Source organism: Drosophila busckii, chromosome 4 (assembly GCF_011750605.1).
Source record: "Drosophila busckii strain San Diego stock center, stock number 13000-0081.31 chromosome 4, ASM1175060v1, whole genome shotgun sequence".
NCBI lineage: Eukaryota > Metazoa > Arthropoda > Insecta > Diptera > Drosophilidae > Drosophila > Drosophila busckii.
Window position 1 is genome coordinate 400,828 of NC_046609.1, and position 14,597 is coordinate 415,424.

Here is a 14,597-nt window from a genome sequence, read left to right on the forward strand (position 1 = left end):
TTAATATCAGTGCGATGTTGTAACCGCAGTATATTAATATATTTTTATTAGCATTGCTTTTACTTGTTCACCCATGTTTTTCTCGCGATAAGTGCAAGCCATCGATAATGCTAGATGTCATTTGATAGTATTTTTATTAGACAATATATCATAGGCAAATGGAAATATGTGCATAGACGAAAGATAATAAAATATTATTTATTTAAATTCTACATATTTTGATATATTTTCTTGTAATGTCAACCATCGATATCTGTGAACCTCTCTAATAAAGTACTTGTTTATTTGTGATAGCATTCATTTTTGAATATCGTCATTATAATTCTGAATTATGAAATTTAAATTAATTTGAATAAGATCGATTTTTCTCAAATAAGAATCCATAATTATATATCGAGAAAAATATCGAATTTATTTCCAGCTCTGATATAAATCTAGCGAATAAGCGCGTGCAAATGGAAAATTATTATTAGTCTTTCACCGATTTGCATATTTTGAATAAAAGTGAGTGGACAAGAAAATAAACGTCTTAATCAATAAAAGAAATCACGTACATCGGCATTAAACATAGATTAATGTTTATTTAGAATAATGTCAAAAACAATTGTATAAATTTCAGTTTCCATATATATGTATATATTCAAATGCATACATGTAATAAGCAAGTAAAGTAATGAATACGTGTGTAAATATATAATATGTTATATCTTATTATGTCACCTATAAGATCTCATTAATGACTCATTGGTCAGCATATGTACAAATGTATGGGATGTGAGTTTGTATAACCGTGCAGATAGCGCAAGCGCCTCATTCGCCAAAATGTATACATGTAGGTATATACATATGTACACACACATACATACATACATATGTAGTAAATGTATTTCCTTAGTCACATTATTTTCGATCACATTTTTATTAAACTATAAAATATTATTATATACGTAGAGGTGTATATACAATTTATGTAGTTTACCCTAATTACTTTGTTCCTATTTCAGACAATTTTTAAATCGTTAGACTCAGCGCGTACACATGAGTCCGTTGAGTTTCCCGGTATGCTTGTTGTGAAGATGAATATCCCAACCTATGGAATGTGTGCCGCTTTGATTAGCAATTGTCAATTACCAATCTTACAACAGTCTAGCAATTCATTTGAAGGATATCAATATAAACCAATCATAAACAGCAAGAAGGAATCATTATTTATTCAATATATTGAAAATTTAAAAACCTTTTTAATATAAGCATCTCAATGAATTCGCAAAACTGTGATCTATTTAACCATAGTGCAATACAAAAATAGATTCTATTGTGAAAGTGGATTTGTGAAAATTTACTGAAGCCAAAAGAAAAAAGCCTAAAAACAAAACAAAACAAACAAAGCAAAAATAACGCTCAGTTAATATTGACTGACACACCTTTGGTTTGTCACAAAAGACCGGAAACTTATTCTAGTTTAAACGTAATGAATTCAGTTCAAAGTGTAAACGAGCAGCAGGAGCAAATCGGGTCATTCAAGAAAAGGTTGCGTAGATCTCGAAACGCTGAAGGGGACTGTGAAGTTTTGCCTGGTTTGCCGCTACTACAGAAGGAATACGTGAAGCAATTCTATTTCGAGAAGCGTGTCGGCAGCGGTGGAGGAACAGGAGTAGAAGGCACTGGAACGATAGCGTGGCTTACAGAACACTTGATCCATTTCAGTTCCAACTTTGGATGATTGACATTTATTGGGGTAGTGGCTGTCCACTCTCCAGCTTTAGATAGTTGCAAGCTATTAAGAGGTGGATTTTCGCACTCCTTGCGCCGGCGCAAACGGAAGCGCTTTAAATCGCATGTTAACGTTAATTTATTGTTGGCTCCACTGTTTTCATATACATATTGGTTTGGTCTGGGCTGACTCCATAAAAAGCCAATGATTACGTCTTATCGTTTGTAATTGTCAAAAAGAATGCTGACCTTGCTGGAAGAAATCGTAATATACAGGCGCATTATAAAATTAATCAAGCCCGAAAATAATTAAATCAATAGGAGGAAGTAAAAGTTATTAAAGAACCCTCATCTAAACAAGAAAACAAATATTGCTAACCCTATAATTCCATTAATATTAATTTGGAGCGGGGTATATTGAAATGTCTCACTGTCAAAGTGGTAAAGACGGAACTGGTGCTTGCTTGATTGCAGAATCTGTTTCAACAGAACTGCTGCCACTTCAAAAGGTTTATGAGACTGCTAAAACCCTAAAGAAATTGCAACCGATTGAAACAAAAACAATTACATGCCCGCGAATGGCAACAAGAAACAATCAAATAAAACTCAACTGGTGGCACTCTTCAGCGCCAGTCCCTAAGGAGGTAGCTTCACCTTCATCTAGTCCTGTTATTGACAATAATAACAAGACTATTACTCCGCCAATCAACTTCAATGCCCCAACAAAATCAAAACCAAAGTTAAAAGTTTTAACATCAGCATCCAGCCCAATTGCTAGTCCAACTTATTCGAACACGCACCGACCTTTGAGCATAAAGGATAAGGATTTCGCGATCTCCAGTTTTGACAATCTTGCCACCAATGCTGATGATGATGACCATCAAAACTCTCAATTATTACAAAAAGGTAACTAAAATTCTCTATCTAGAATTCATTATTTTGTGTTTTGTGTATTAACATCTTTCACATCATCCTAAGATTATAAGTTTTTGACCCATCTTCTTTTATTTTTTTTAATTTACAAAAAATATTACACAACACAATGAGTAGTTTATATTATTTAAACCTCTTGCTTATTAATTGCTGAAAATAGTATAAGTTCAAAATAATGTTTCTATCAACAGAGCTAAAGTGGAATTTCTGAAATTTTCGGGATTTTAAAAATTTCAGAACGATCGGATAAATAACTTAGGAGTTATTTACATTCATTCAATTCAATTTTCAATATACATATGTATATGTATAGCGGGGTGCACGTGCTGACGCGCCATACAAACGTCGCTGCCAACGCAGCGCCTGGGCGTTCGTGTGACGTACAGCGAAAACGAGCTGTGACGCTTTAGCTGTTTTGTGTGTATGTGTTTGTGAGTGCATGCGTGTGTTTGCTTTTCAAAGTGTATTTACAACTTGGTGGCGCCCAACATTAATCTGTCCACATGTTTTCTTTTAATTATTCAAGAATTTTAGATTAATAAATTTTAAAGACTCTCCGTCGATTGTCCATAGTAAAAAAAGAAATAAAAATTTGTTATTTGCTGACTTCTTATCAATAACCAGAAAATCTGACTTTCAAACCAGTTGCCAAATCTTGTTATCGTGTTAGCAAAATTAAAATACAGTCAAATATTTTTATAGGTCTCTAATTACTGTTCAACAGAGTTTCAAATTTTTACGCACAAAATAAATGTTACTTATAATTATTTATCAAAAGTGGTGGAAAGAAAAGAAGCACCACAATTGTATGCGTTTTAAGTAAACAACTGTTCGTCATGTCTATAAATCAGTCCTAGTTATGTACATATGTATGTAGGTTTTTAATTTGCTAACAGATATGTTAAATTAAGAACAGCTTTGTATTGATTCGTATGAGATTAGGATAGATAGCCATGAGATATTATTATAGACTGAATAAATAGCCAGTGGATCGTGCTGATGATTACGCGCGCGGTGTCGTTGACATAAGATCGAATCAGATCGGAACGGCTCGGATTGGTTCAGTTCAGTTTAGTTCGGTTCAGCTCAAATTAGTTCCGTAGTACGGTGTTTTGTTCGCTCAGTTTTGAATTATACATTGTGTTAAGTGAACCAAAAGAGTGCGAGAGTGGATATTTGTTGGATCGTTATTGCAGTTAGCTTTTGTGTTTGAGTGTCTTGTTCTTTTATACAGTTTGCATTTCAATTGTATATTTAATACTATATGGACCTTCAAGTATGTATGTATGAAATGTAGAGAAACTACAGTTATTTGTGAAAATTTTATCAGTCTAATTTATTTTGTATGGAAAAATAAATAGAAACTCAATTCAACTTGCGATTAAAAAATAATAAACAGGTGTTTTATTAGCTATGCAAGTATGTAAATATACATATGTACATACGCAGTTATCTATAGGTTTCGGGTCAAGTAAACACGAGGTCGTTATCTAACTTCACGGAGTATGCAACGATTGAGGGCAAGGGCGAGTTAATTTATAAAATATTTATGTGCGTGACAAGTAATCATAAAATAATGTAGCTGTATGCTTCAATATATGTACACACACTTTTGCATATGCTTGTGTTGTATGGACATTTAAACGTGGACGAGCTTTAGTCACAAGGTAAAATGTAAAGTGCTTTTAAAAAAGTTGTACCAAAACTGTCAGAGCTTTTATTCTTATCTAACTAAACTCTGTTAAACATTGTGTATTTGATTTACTACAGACACTTGTCCGGTTATTTTATTTGTGTTCGCCTGATATCTGCACACAAGCATACGTTAATCGTAAACATATATGTACGTCTTTGTATGTGTGTGTATTCCTTAATTGACTAAGATTTCTTACTTGTTGCTTAGCGCCACATATTTTCGAAGTATTAGTGAATTTCGATGTCTTTCTACAGCATTTGAAAGAGTTTCGGAATGTGAAAAGTTAAGGTAGATAATGTGATCCTAATTTTTGTAAACTCTTTATAATCTTTTATTTTCAAAAACTAAAAAAATTTTTTTATAATGGTATTGTTGAATTTAATTATAGTCGACAAATAAGAAAGTTATTCAAAATCAAGGCTTTTAAATGTTATATAACACTTCTTACAATTCGCTCTTACTTTTACTGGATCTGTTTTTCAAGAGTAACTCATTATTCTCTTCAAAAGAACAACAAACTATTAAAAAAGTGATTTTGTCTCAAAGACATTAATACACGGTGAACATATGTATTTGTGTAATTGCAAGTAGTAAATAATTCTCACCAGCTTTACTTATCAAGCTTGTTTTATCTATGTTCGTATATGTAGAAATATATGAATGCATGTCTATATTAATATTACATATGTACATATATATTGTGTCACAAAGTTAAGTATTCTGATTAAGTCAGTATTGTTCAAGTATTGCCTTGGCTAGGTGCCAATTAAAATTTAAGATAGAAACAATTGTTACCAGTGAATGTGGCACGTGTAGACACATTTCTAATTTAATCACATTATTTTAGATTTTTTATAAATGGTTTTTAATATTTAAAATTTTGTAGCTTATTCAGTATGATATAATGACAATCTTAGTCATTTTTCTAGCAAAAAAAAAGGTTTTCTATTTCCAGTCTTATACGTAGATCATAATTTTAAATTAGTATCACGTTAGGCATATAATGTTTCTAAAGAAAAAAAGGAATCATAGTGAACATAAATACTAAACACATATCTATATAAATATATATATGTATATATGATACTGTTTAAGCAAAGATGAATTGTAAGAAATTACGAGGTACGCAGATGAACCTCTGTGCAAATCAGTTTGTGCGATACTACAACTATATATGTTAAACGATGGTTTATGATAGTACCCGCTTTTTGTATGTATTATTTTTTTTCTTTGTTTTAGATGTGAAACAATGCATAGGAGTATTAAATCAGGACCAATCGGACCAGATGAAAATATGCGGCTATCGCCGTTCCAAATTGCGCACAATACTATGTTGGGTATGCATTTGCCTAAGTGGCGGACTATTGAGACTGGTGTTACATTGGTGGCGTCATTGGTACCTTTTTGCAACCTGCAAGCCATGCCCTTTGCAGGAGGCACAACAAGTGCTAATAGAGGAGGATTACCAGGGAAAGCACAAACTTTACCACGTTAAGCCTGTGCGTCTTCTAAGCGTAGAACAGTTAAAGTAAGTATAATTAAAAGTCAGCTTGTTGGCCTTTATCTTAGACTTTGTTTTTCAATGAAACTTCTTATAGAAAATTATTAGAGCAGCAACTGCCGGATGAACACTTTGATGACAGCAAGCTGAATCTGTCTTTTCACTTTAATTCGGCAAACTTTAAAAGTATGTAATCTTGTATAATAAAATATTTGTTTATTAAATGTAATTGAGTAAAACTTTTAAGCTTATCCTTCTATAATCAATAAAATTTTAAATCACTAAAAACTATTGCCAAACTATTTTAAGGTAAACAGTTTAAAAAGAAAAGAATTTATTTTTGTCTATAAGTTATTTAACGATGGCAATTCAACTCGTGTTCGCCTTAAGCGCATTTTTTTTATGTAGTTAGTATAATATCATATATTTCATTGCTTACTGTTACTGCTATTAACAAATATTTTTTGACATATCCGCTATTCTTAAATGATTGGTTCTTACAGGCTGCCATACATTAAGGATATTTCGCTGTAAACAACTGGTGTATGCTTGGGACAACGCTTGCAATATGTTTAGCAAGATTAATGGTTTAGACACAAACGTTCCCTGTCTCTATTTTCATCATCAACGAGGCCTTACTTTACAGGAGCAAATTTCGCGCCGTATTGTATTTGGTGAAAATGAGATTACAATACCGCTACGCAATGTGAAGACACTGCTCTTTCTAGAGGTACTCAATCCATTTTATGTGTTTCAAATATTCTCAGTTGTTCTGTGGTTCACATATGACTATTATTACTACGCCTGCGTGATTTTGCTTATGTCCATCTTCGGCATAATCATGTCCATTGTGCAAACAAAAAAGGTAAAAAAAGGTACATATCAATGGAATATTATTATTATTAATCCCACCTTTGCATGCATATATAATTCCAGAATCAAGACGTTCTGAAGCAAACCGTGCAAAATACTGGTAACGCTTGGGTGGTCAGTGCTAATGGTGTGTCCCACGAAATACCCACGAAAGATTTAGTTCCCGGTGATATCATTGAAATACCTTCAACTGGTTGTACTATGCAATGCGATGCTGTTTTACTATCCGGTAATTGTATTCTTGATGAATCGATGCTTACGGGCGAAAGTGTTCCGGTTACCAAAACGCCATTGCCTATGAAACGAGACATTATATTCGACAAGAAAGAGCACGCTAGACACACACTTTTCTGCGGTACCAAGGTCATACAGACTCGTTACATTGGATCCAAAAAGGTTCTAGCATTTGTGATAAATACAGGAAATATAACGGCTAAAGGCGGACTTATACGCTCAATTTTATATCCACCTCCGGTGGACTATAAGTTTGAACAGGATTCATATAAGTTTATACAATGCTTAGCAGCCATTGCCTGTCTTGGCTTCGTATATACACTAGTCACAAAGGTAAGTTTACATCCAAGTATATACATCTTACATGTACGTATATGCATACGTAGTATGTAAACTTATTAATATATTTTATTGCAATAATTACTCGCATGCATAAAGGAATTTTTATTCTAGTTTTTCCTACCTTCATTAATAATTAAAATATATTTTTGATTTTGAAAAGAATTCTGCTTAAAATAGATAGCGATTTTTTCCAATTTTAATTTTAATTGAATGATTCATTGGTCATGTAAACTAAATCGTAGGTGCAGAACTTTTGAGATTTAATTGCTTGGAATATTTAGTTACGATATGAGTTGCTAATGTTAATAAATATTGTCTTAGAATGTAACTTTTACCTATAAAAGATGAATCTGTGAAACTGAATTTGGAAGCTGAATTTGGTTTGTGTTTTATTTCAATTTTGTGGCACCGCAGTATATGAATAATTAATTATTTTCAGATATTGCGTGGAACAGATCCGATAAAAATTGTAGTAGAATCTTTGGATTTAATAACCATTGTGGTTCCACCAGCTTTACCTGCTGCCATGACTGTAGGACGTTTTTATGCGCAAAAGCGATTGAAAAATAACGAGATTTACTGCATATCACCTCGCTCAATTAACGTTGCCGGTAGTATTGATTGCTGTTGTTTTGATAAGGTAAATATTGGATATATACATATTACCAAATCTCTTAGACTTTTCAATAACATACTTTTGTACTGTAGACTGGTACGCTGACAGAGGATGGATTGGATATGTGGGGGGTTGTGCCAAAATCGTCGACAAATCAATTTCAAATACCATTGAAGGATGTAAAGCGTTTGCCAAATGAGCCATTTCTCTTTAGCATGGTTACTTGTCATTCGATTACAATTATGAATGGCAAAATGATGGGAGATCCACTGGATCTAAAAATGTTTGATTCAACGGGCTGGAAACTCGAAGACTCGAATAATATACCAGAGAATGAAAAATATAGCCTAATATACCCAACCATACTTCGACAACCAAAACCTGTTAACATAGCCAATCAAAAGCCGTCGTTTTCAGTGCCAGCAGCCGAATGGAATGTACAACGGCAGAGTTCGGTGGATGATCTACTGGCCAACGTTGGTTTATCGCAGACCGAGCTAAACTTTGACCATGGAATTGTGCGGGAGTTCCCGTTCACTTCCAGTTTGCAGAGGATGTCTGTCATAACGCGATGCCTGAGCGCCCAAGGTTTTAGTGTATATTGTAAGGGATCGCCCGAGATGCTGCAACAGCTCTGTAAACCAAATAGCATGCCGGATAACTACACACACCAATTGTCCATGTATGCAAAAAAGGGCTTTCGTATCATTGCCGTTGCTCACAAAACAATAAGTTCAAAACTTAATTACACAAAGGTACAGCGACTATCGCGTGAGGATGTCGAACACAATCTGGAGTTTCTAGGATTTGTTATACTTGAGAATCGGCTGAAGCCTGACACGACGACAGTTATAAACTCCCTCAATATAGCGAATGTACGCCCAATTATGGTCACCGGCGATAATATATTGACAGCGTTGAGCGTTGCCCGGGACTGTGGGATTGTGCATTCTAACCAAGCCGTGGTTACAGTACATGCAGTGCCTATCGAGATGCTGGGCAAGTTAGATGCAGACCCTCATATACAGTATGAGCTACAATATACGCTCGAGCTGGGCACCACTGCAATCTCATCTACGGACCATGCAAATAAGAGTGGTAATGGTAATGTACAAGCAAGAGGTGAGCCAGATGCATTCGCTGTTAATGTGGACCTAACGCAATCGACATATTCGTTAGTACAAAGCACGAGCTATGCCACAAGCATGTTACCCGAGAGCAACAGCCTCACTAGCGTGAAAACTCTGGACACGTGGACTCACAACGATGGCGACGATATGGAACTTGGCGTTGACCCCTCATCCACAACCGCAACTGCGAATGCAAAGAATGGACACGTGGCTGCAAACGGCAACTGGCGGCGTCAGTATGTGTTTGCCATGGATGGAAAGACGTGGCAAGTGATTAGAGATCAATTCCCTCATCAGTTGCAAATCATATTGACGCGTGGAGCTATTTATGCACGCATGTCGCCAGATCAGAAGCAAGCTCTAGTCGTGGAGCTACAGAATTTAGACTATTATGTGGCAATGTGTGGGGACGGTGCCAATGATTGCGGTGCCTTGAAGGTTGCTCACACTGGTATATCATTGAGCGAATCTGAATCCTCAATTGCATCACCATTTACATCCCGTAATCCAACTATTGCGGCTGTACCAAGGGTCATCAAAGAGGGTCGCGCGGCCTTGGTCACTTCGTTCGGCATATTTAAGTACATGGCTGCATATTCTCTGGTCCAGTTCATATCCGTGATGATACTGTACTCCATTGAATCGAATCTGACAGATAAACAGTACCTATATATCGACCTGGGATTAATATCAATATTTGCATTCTTTTTTGGCAAAACCGAAGCCTATGCTGGCCAGCTGGTGAAACAGGTCCCTCTCAGTTCTCTAATATCACCTACACCACTGGCATCATTGCTCCTTCATCTTGCCGTGGTGATTGCATTCCAAGTAGCTGGTAAGCGATTTATTTTCTCATCATTATTATGATTGTCTTTGCTTTTGGATTGACATTTCTTATTTTGTGCCATTTTTCCAGGTTGGTTTCAGTTGCACCAGCAAAATTGGTTTACACCATTTCAACCCAGCAATAATGAGGATCACTTGGGGTGCTATGAGAATTACACGATGTTTGCAATATCTAGCTTTCAATACATTATACTCGCGTTTGTTTTCTCCAAGGGTGCACCTTATCGCAAACCCATCTGGTCTAACTGGCCGCTGTGCCTAACACTGCTGTTGAATGTTTGCATTGTAGTTTATCTAGTTGTCTATCCCAGCGAGTGGGTGTCCAGCTTTTTCCAGCTTATCGTACCTCCAGAAATGAAATTTCGTTACATTATGCTGGTATACGGAGCTCTTGCCTTTATTATTCATACACTGCTCGAATCGCTTGTGGTTGAATTTTTGGTATTCAAAAAGTGGCAGGTAAAACGTGAACTAAATCACAAGACATCCAATCGCAAATATATGCAATTGGAATACAGCATCAATACATTTGATAACTGGCCACCCATAACAGATATATACGAGCCACACGTTCTAACTGGCCTAGACCAACAACAGCCGACATACATAAATTTGAGTGCTGAACAAAATCTGGATCCTCAGCACAATGAGTTTCCTAGCTTTTTTGAGACTGCGGATATCGCGCCAAAAATCACATGATACTTAACAAAAGCTTATGCTGCATTATGTGTATTATTATGTGCACATAAACACATGTGTAATGTACACAAAATGGATAAAAAATATAAAATATACCCATAGTACATGACTCTAGACCCCATTTATGGAGCAAAGCAGAAAAAACTAGAAATTGAAACATTTCTATATTTATGTATTAAAAAATAATAAACATGTTGTAGATTATAAAATGAACTTGTACTTAGCTAAGAACTTTTACAATAACCGTATGCGATGATAAATGAACAATTTTTAGAAGTGCATTTGTACTTATTAAAGTATTTCCTGAAATTATGTGGTGATAGAAGTACTTTCATAATATAAAGACAACTACCTCTGCTATCAACCACATAATTCACGCTATCTGCGCTTTACTTATTAAACTAATTATTTAAGTTTGTTTTCGATTACAAAGTTAGTAACTTTAAAATAAATAAATAATAAATTTAAATTATCTTACTAACATTTAATTCTTCAATATATTTTTATACACTTTGACATTTTTGTAAAAAATGGAAAAGGGTATTATGAAGTTGCCCAAATCTATGTAACAGGGAGAAGGAGGCGTGGCAGACCCCATACAGTATAAATATTCTTGATCAGCTCGACGAGCTGAGTCGATATAGCTATGTCGTCTGTCCGTCCGTCCGTCTGTATTGGAGTGCGTGTTTGCTTCAGAATAAATAAAGCTTAGAGCAACCAAATTTCGGTATTGTAGTGCTCCTAATCCCAGGGACACTACGCTTTTATTTTATTTTTTTTTATTTTCCTCCCCCCATTCCCCGCAAATCGAAAAAAAACTATATATTAAGGGAGTACAAAAATCTTTAAAATCTGAATAAATCACAAAATTGCTAGTCATGGTTTCGACCGTTTGTGAAAAATTTCAAATCGACTTGGATTAAAAATAACTTAGGAATTATTTACATTGTAATTTTCAATATAGACAGCGGGTTGCACGTGCTGACGCGCCATAAAAACGTCGCTGCTGACGCTACAGCGAAAGCGAGCTGTGACGAGTTAGCTGTTTTGTGTGTATGTGTTTGTGAGTGCATGCGTGGGAGGTTGTGCTTGCTGCGAATACCCAGTCAAAGTGTATTTAAATGTTGGTGGCGCCCAACTTTAAACTGTCCACTTGTTTCATGATGTTTATGTTTGAGAGTATCGAAAAAGTTTATTGGACCAGTACAGAAACGTTTTTCAGTAGCAAATTTACAGCGACCCATTTCATTGCTAAAATATTAATTAAAATTATAGTAACGCTTAAATCACTGAGTAAGTAAGTATTTGGACAAAACAAGGTAATTATTATAGTACTTATGTATCAGAGAACGGCATGAGTGTACCCACCTGATTTAACTGCGTGATTGGATCGATTCCCGGCATCGATATTGGTACTACTGAAACTGTGCCTTCCTAATTTTCTATTATAAAAAAAAAATATTTTTTTCACAATTTACATATAATTAATTGCTATTCATATCAATAAATGATTTAATAATAACGGAATGTTGTAGGAAAATGGCAAGCAATAGATGTTTTCCATTCAATATAAAAATACATAAAATTGATTAAAAATATACATTTCAGTCTTCGTGCAAATTTTCTCATTAACATAGCTGATTGTGAGATATGCATATTTTAGGTGACACAGACCCTGTTTGAGTTGGGATGGATATCTTTTATAATGCGTAAAATGTCTTACTAGTTTTTCAATTTTAAATAAATAAGTTAAAATGTCTGTTATTATAAACGCTAGCTTAATTGATTTATTGATAATGGTTGATCAATTATTATAAATGAAAATATCGTCCTAACTGACGGGTTACGGGTGATCGTTGTACAGCTCAACTTATAAGAACTCGTGAGCTCTATAAAAAAAATTTAAGGTTCTTCGAAGAACAAGTTTTAAATTTAAATTTTCTCTCAATAAATAAATTTTCAAAACAAGTAGAGAGGAGAAATTTCCTAGTTATCAAAATATGTCAAAATATAATATTTTGATAACTAGGATAATTTCAAAAGTTGGCGGAGAAAAAGGGCCGGAAATCCTAAAATTATTCGTTATCTACAAAATACAGATACAAAATACAAAACCTTCCTGCAATAACGTACTCTGATATAAGACGGAAAAAATTGTATTTTAGAGAATACCTATTCACCGGTCCGACTTTATACTGCGACGTTAACGTAGCTCACGAAACGAACGGAGATAGGAACGAAGCCCACAGGTATGTGATATATATAAACGATTATATAATTTTAAATTATCGTACATTTTCGTATTTAATAAATTTAGGGTAATCCAAGCTTCACAAAGTAGCATTGAAGAAAGTAGAACGGTAGAGCGACAACTTGTTCTTAGACTTTGATTAGTGCATCGATGCACAAATATCCGCACAGTTTTCGAGTAAACAACACATTTTTACAGTTGAGTCGGCAGCGACGTTTGGATGGTACATCAACAAGTGCTGTCTAAATGGGAAATTAAAATGTGTATAACTGCATTCTGAAACTTTCGGTATCGGTCGAGAACATTACAAGCCTTGTGATGGATTTATTTATTTTGTATTTTCCGGCTTATACTATTTTCGGAGAGGAAATTAGCAGAAAAGAATGTATTTTTTTACATTTAATATTAGTTTAAATAATAATAATCACAAGGATTTGGTAATTTTTAAAGATTTTACAGGCTTAAATATGTACGTGTTTTTGGTAGAAATTGGCGATTGGGATGAGATATAGGAGCAAGTTATACAAACTGTCGTAGTAATTACATTATTTGCACTCAATATTAGAAAAAAAAAACAAACTTTTTAAAAACTAAAGAAATTTCTTAAAGCCAGAGTGTATTCAAGTTGGGTGCAGCAAGCTTTTCATACACCTTGACTAGAAAATCTCAGATAGCACACACATGCAATCACATCTTTGAAGTTATTTATCAGTCTGAAATCTTTCGTTATTGTTCGAAACTATGCTAAGGCTTGTGTTTTCCGTATTTGGAAAAATATTTTTCTCGTAAATTTCTTCTTTTTTTTTGTTTTTGATTTCTGAGGGAAATTAAAGCATGTAAGTATGTACATATGTATGTACAAAATGCTTTGATATATGAAATTTGCAAGCGGAAGAAGCTGATCGTGGTGAATTAAGTTGCGACTCCGGCTCTGCTGATATTTGTAGATCGGTTTACCTTGCCAAATACGGTTCCAGCTCTCCGCTACTGGCTTTATCTTAAGAGCTCACCAAAGCAGCCAAACCAGATTTTTCGGTTCACACCACAAGCCGCGATATTCAACTGTGAGTTCAACTTCATGCTTTGCTTTGAGCTGGCAACCGTCTGAGGAAGAGTTAGTTCTTTGCCTCTCGTCTGCAAGCTAGGTTCGTGAAATAGCGCAAAAAAGCTGAATACCATATGTACATACATATGCATAACTATGTGAATAATATGACAACATATATATAACCGATCAGTGTATATATGTACATATATGTAATTTATGCATATATAAATGCTATACATATATGTATATGTGCATTGTGTATAAACCGATCGTGCCAGTTTCCCACGTACATATCTATTGCCTCTTGCTGCGCGTATGTGTTGTGTTTGTGTCTTTGAGCCAATAAGCAGTCTCACCGTTACCTTCTTTTTACCACCAGAAACAACAAAAACAATTCGCAATCGTTTGCCCCTATCTCAATTACTTCAAGCTAAATGTCAAAAGTTGTAAGACAACAAGTGCGACAAGTGATAATAAAGGTAAACGTGCAGATGTTTATTACTATTTACTTATGTATATACATATACATAATTACTCTGTACTAATAAATACATATGTGTATGTAAATATAAATTTTACTTCCTTTTAAAGAATATAGTATGTGGTATATACGCATGTGTGTTCATATAAATATAAAAAATACATAAATTTCAGTTTCGAAGCACAAAGCTGTTATTCAAAACTAAAATTAAGTTAATAAAATAAAAACTCAAAT

The 14,597-nt window shown here is 34.5% G+C and overlaps 1 protein-coding gene across 4 annotated transcripts; it reads left to right on the forward strand.

The window, feature by feature from the left end:
• Positions 1 to 2,048: 2,048 nt before the first annotated feature.
• Positions 2,049 to 11,005, forward strand: LOC108607368 (probable cation-transporting ATPase 13A3). 4 transcript variants are annotated; one of them, XM_017998083.1, is made up of 8 exons: positions 2,049 to 2,619; positions 5,582 to 5,870; positions 5,941 to 6,029; positions 6,347 to 6,708; positions 6,780 to 7,283; positions 7,732 to 7,932; positions 8,001 to 9,873; positions 9,955 to 11,005. In XM_017998083.1, exons 1-8 carry the CDS (start codon positions 2,136 to 2,138, stop codon positions 10,581 to 10,583), a joined length of 4,431 nt encoding a protein of 1,476 aa, XP_017853572.1. In that variant the 5' UTR covers positions 2,049 to 2,135; the 3' UTR covers positions 10,584 to 11,005. The 4 variants fall into 4 exon arrangements, with proteins under 4 accessions (XP_017853572.1, XP_017853574.1, XP_017853576.1 ...); XM_017998085.1 differs by having other exon boundaries at positions 2,050 to 2,619; positions 6,347 to 6,573; XM_017998087.1 differs by lacking the exon at positions 2,049 to 2,619 and adding an exon at positions 4,474 to 4,489.
• The last annotated feature ends 3,592 nt before the right edge of the window (positions 11,006 to 14,597 follow it).